At 61.9% G+C, this 3,445-nt stretch overlaps 1 protein-coding gene across 1 annotated transcript in view; it reads left to right on the top strand.

The window, feature by feature from the left end:
- Positions 1-1,097: 1,097 nt before the first annotated feature.
- The window catches only part of NUMA1 (nuclear mitotic apparatus protein 1), a gene marked incomplete at its 3' end in the record, with an annotated part of 17,933 nt that continues 15,585 nt past the window's right edge, over positions 1,098-3,445 (top strand). The window contains exons 1-4 of the mRNA XM_009885386.1: positions 1,098-1,139; positions 1,754-1,842; positions 2,858-2,886; positions 3,292-3,323. Of these exons, the coding sequence (XP_009883688.1) occupies positions 1,098-1,139; positions 1,754-1,842; positions 2,858-2,886; positions 3,292-3,323 (192 nt within the window). The remainder of the gene's footprint in view (positions 1,140-1,753; positions 1,843-2,857; positions 2,887-3,291; positions 3,324-3,445) is intronic.

Raw genomic sequence — 3,445 nt, 5'->3', positions numbered from 1 at the left:
CTCCTCGGGGGCCGTGCCACGATCTGTGGCTGCTTCATCCCACTGGTGTCGGCTGCCTCTCGGCACAGCACTGGGGGATTTCTTCCTGCTCTTGCCCGTCCCGCACGTCCACTGTGGCTCTTGGCATAGCATCCCTACACATGCCAAATTTTTGTTATTTGAACCACACTCTCTCTCTCCCTAGAGTTGCCGCTCGTGTTTCCTAGAGGGAGGCAAATTTTCCTGGGATGTTGGCAGTCCCGCCGGCGTTGTTGGCGCACAGCTGTGACTGGCGGTGGGGGCAATGCCACCTCCAGGTGTGCAGCAAGTGCCGACGAGCTGCCAGCCCCTGCGCCAGGACCCCGCTGGGTGCCCAGGTCAGGCTCCTTGCCTCCAGCCTGCCGCAGGCAGTGGAACCCCGTGGTTCGGCGCAGCGAGGGAGAAGCCCTCGGCCACCTGCAGCGCCCCATGGCGAGGCAGGCGGGCAGGATTCCTCGGGGTGACGGCAGCTGCCGGTGCCCGCTGGCCAGAGCCACGACCGGGTGTTTTGTGTTGCTGCGGTTTGACCTGAAAGACGGGCCCAACGGGATGCTGCCCTCCTCCCCGGGGGGCTGGGGCTGAAACCGGTGGTGAGGGCGGCCTGCCTGGGCACGGGGTCTGAGCAGCGCTCTGGAGCGCCAGGCCTTTAAATTTCTCTTAAAAGACATTTAAGAGAAGTTTGGGGGGGAGCGGGAGGGAAGGAGGCACGGCAGGAGGTGCTGGGGAGGAGGAGCACGAGCAGCAGTTTTCCCTTCAGCCTTGCTCGTCGGGATCCCCACCTCTGGGGTAAATCCCGGGGGGCTGTGGGGAGGACCCGGCTGCTGCTCGGCAGTGTCGCTCCCCGCTCAGCGCCTGCTGTAAAGCAGGAGGATGCCAGCTGCTCACCTCCGTACAACCCACAGCCGGCCAGGCGCAGAGGGTAGATCCTCCCTTGATGGATACGAACGCCTGGTGCTGTGTGCGAGCTGTATATTAATGCAACTACTATGTTTGGCCTTCATTTCTTTTTTTTTTTATTTTTTTCCCCCCTCTTTGTTGGCGTTCCTAGGTCCGGGCCGTGACCTGGTAGCCTCGACAAGATGCCTCTTCACGGCGCGAGAGCTGCGGCTCTCCTCGCTTGGGTAAAGCCTCTCTTTCCTCTGCCGTAGCTCGCTCCGTAGGTGGGACGTGCTGCCCGCGTGGGTCCTACTTGGCACCAGCGGCTCCTCGGGGGCACGACGTCAGGGCCGGTCAAGTGGGGGATTTTGGCTGGGGCGGGTCCGGGGGCAGCCGAGTCCCTGCTGTTTCTGGGCAAGTGGGTGTTTGCAGGAGAAGCCTTGCTCACCGTTCCTGTTGAGTAACCAGAAATGCTGGAACAGCTTGGTCCGGCGGTGGAAACTGCCTGGGAGCCGGAGCCGAGCCTGGAGCAGGCAGCAGGAGCAGGCAGCAGGAGCAGGCAGCAGGCTTGGGATGTGAGCAGCAGCTGGACCATAAAGGGGCTGTTGGATCTGCCTTGCAAAGCAGTGCCGTGTCCCAGCAAAGCATAGCAGGGTGTCAAACGAGACCCATGCCGGCCTGGCTGGCTGTGGAGCTGCAGGAATTGCGTTCAGCCTTCGCCTGGGCAGGGCAGGGGGGTGGTCGGGAGGGCTGGCTTTGCTCTCACACCCAGACCGTTCTTGCTGTCCCCTACAAGGACTGGGAGGTGGCACGTTGTGACTTTGGCTTCTGCCTTCTGACCGTCTCACCCCATTTCTAGGTGAACAGCACAAAAGTTTGGACCGATCCCCTCAATGATCTGTCACAGCTCCAGGACTGTAGTGTCTTCATCAGGATCATCAACAAAATGTGAGTACGGGGAGCCGGGGGTGGCGGGGTGCTGCCTCCCCCGGCAGACCTGGTGCCGGATCTCTGGCTCCTCTGTGCGAGGCTCCGGAGAAGCGCGGCCCCTGCATAAGCAGCACTTGCTGCCGGGCGCGCTCTGAAGCCTGCGGCAACACCACAGGAGGCTCGTGCCCTCACACTGTGGCTCCTTAGGACGTAAACCCGCTGCGTGCAGGACGATGAGCCTTTTGGGCTGCCCTGCTTGGAAGCTCCCATGTGTAGATGATGTCCCGGGGCTCTGCCGGTGGCTCGGCCTTGAGACAAAGCTGCTGGAGGTAGCTGGGAGAGGGTCTGCCCCCCTGCCTGCCCCACGGCCAGGGTCTGCCTGCGGAGCCCCGGGCAGAGCCGCCCAGGTGGGATTTTGGCCAGAGTTTCTGTCGTTGGAGGCTCCCTGTCACATCTGGCGCTGACATCTGGCCTCACTCCTGGCGGTGAAGCAAAGAGCTGAGCGCTGATGCCAGCGGCGCAGGGGCTCCCGGAGCTGCGCGGGAGATGCTTTATTTCCATAAATGCTGCTCGGGTAAGGAATCAGCCCAGCGAGTTTTCCTGAGCCTTGGGATCCTGAGGAAGCCTTGGGTCTATAAAGCAGCTTAAAGAATGACAGCTCCCGCCCCACGAAGCGCTCGTGTTCTCTGGGGACGTCAGGCTGCCTCTGAGTACAACATGGGCAGGATGGAGCCTGTTTGCTCCGTCTCAGGACCTGAGGTGGCCGGACTGGGCTGGGGGGAATGCCTCCGTCAGGAGCTGCGTTTGTTGCCCGTGAGCAAGAGCGATTAAAACCTGCAAGCTGTAATGGGCATTGGAGAAGGACTGAGCACGCTCTGCTCTGGCTGCGTGTCCTTAATGAGCTGGCGAGGCAAATTGGGAGGGTTTGAGGCTGCCGCTCAGCACTGAGCGCGGCATTGCTTTCAAACCCTTCCGGCGGGGAGGCTCTGTGGGAGCCTGTCTGCTATAATTACCTCCCATGCGCTGTAACGAGAGCCCGCTCGGAGCAGGGATCTGCCTGGGGTGGGTGGAGAGGAAAGCGCTGCCTGCACCGGGGATATATTTAGTCAGACCTGGTTAATCTCCTGGGTCTGTGCTCCAGCTCAGATTAGCCGGGATCACCGGCGGTGCGTGCTCGCTGAACAGGCCTGACCGTAGCTTGATAAGGGGGGCGGACACCGCAGCAGCCGTCTGAGCTGGGGAGCTCCCCGCGGCACGGGGGGCGGGCTGGGAAATCCACGAGGATGAGAAAATCCTCCTGCCGTCCCCTTCCCCGGGCAAAGTCCCTGCGTTCGGTGCCTTGGGAGTAACCAGAGGTACCAAAGCATCGCCGGTCGAGCACGGCTGTCATGGGTTTTAGGCACACGGTCTCAGTTTGAGCTGGCAGCCGTTGAGGAAGAGCGCTGTCTCAAACTAGAGCAGCAAGAGGCAGCTTCAGCGCCGCCCTGAAAGCAGCATGGGCTCCAGGTCGCTGCCCTGGAGGGGAGCGGGGTCTCCGCGTCTCAGAAATGCCGTTTCCCACAAACAGTGACGCTTCGCAATAGCAAGAAAACCTCCAGCTCCCTCTGCCGCAGCGGAAGAC

Source organism: Charadrius vociferus, unplaced genomic scaffold (assembly GCF_000708025.1).
Source record: "Charadrius vociferus isolate BGI_N301 unplaced genomic scaffold, ASM70802v2 scaffold2875, whole genome shotgun sequence".
Classification (NCBI taxonomy): domain Eukaryota; kingdom Metazoa; phylum Chordata; class Aves; order Charadriiformes; family Charadriidae; genus Charadrius; species Charadrius vociferus.
This window is presented reverse-complemented; position numbering and strand designations above follow the sequence as displayed.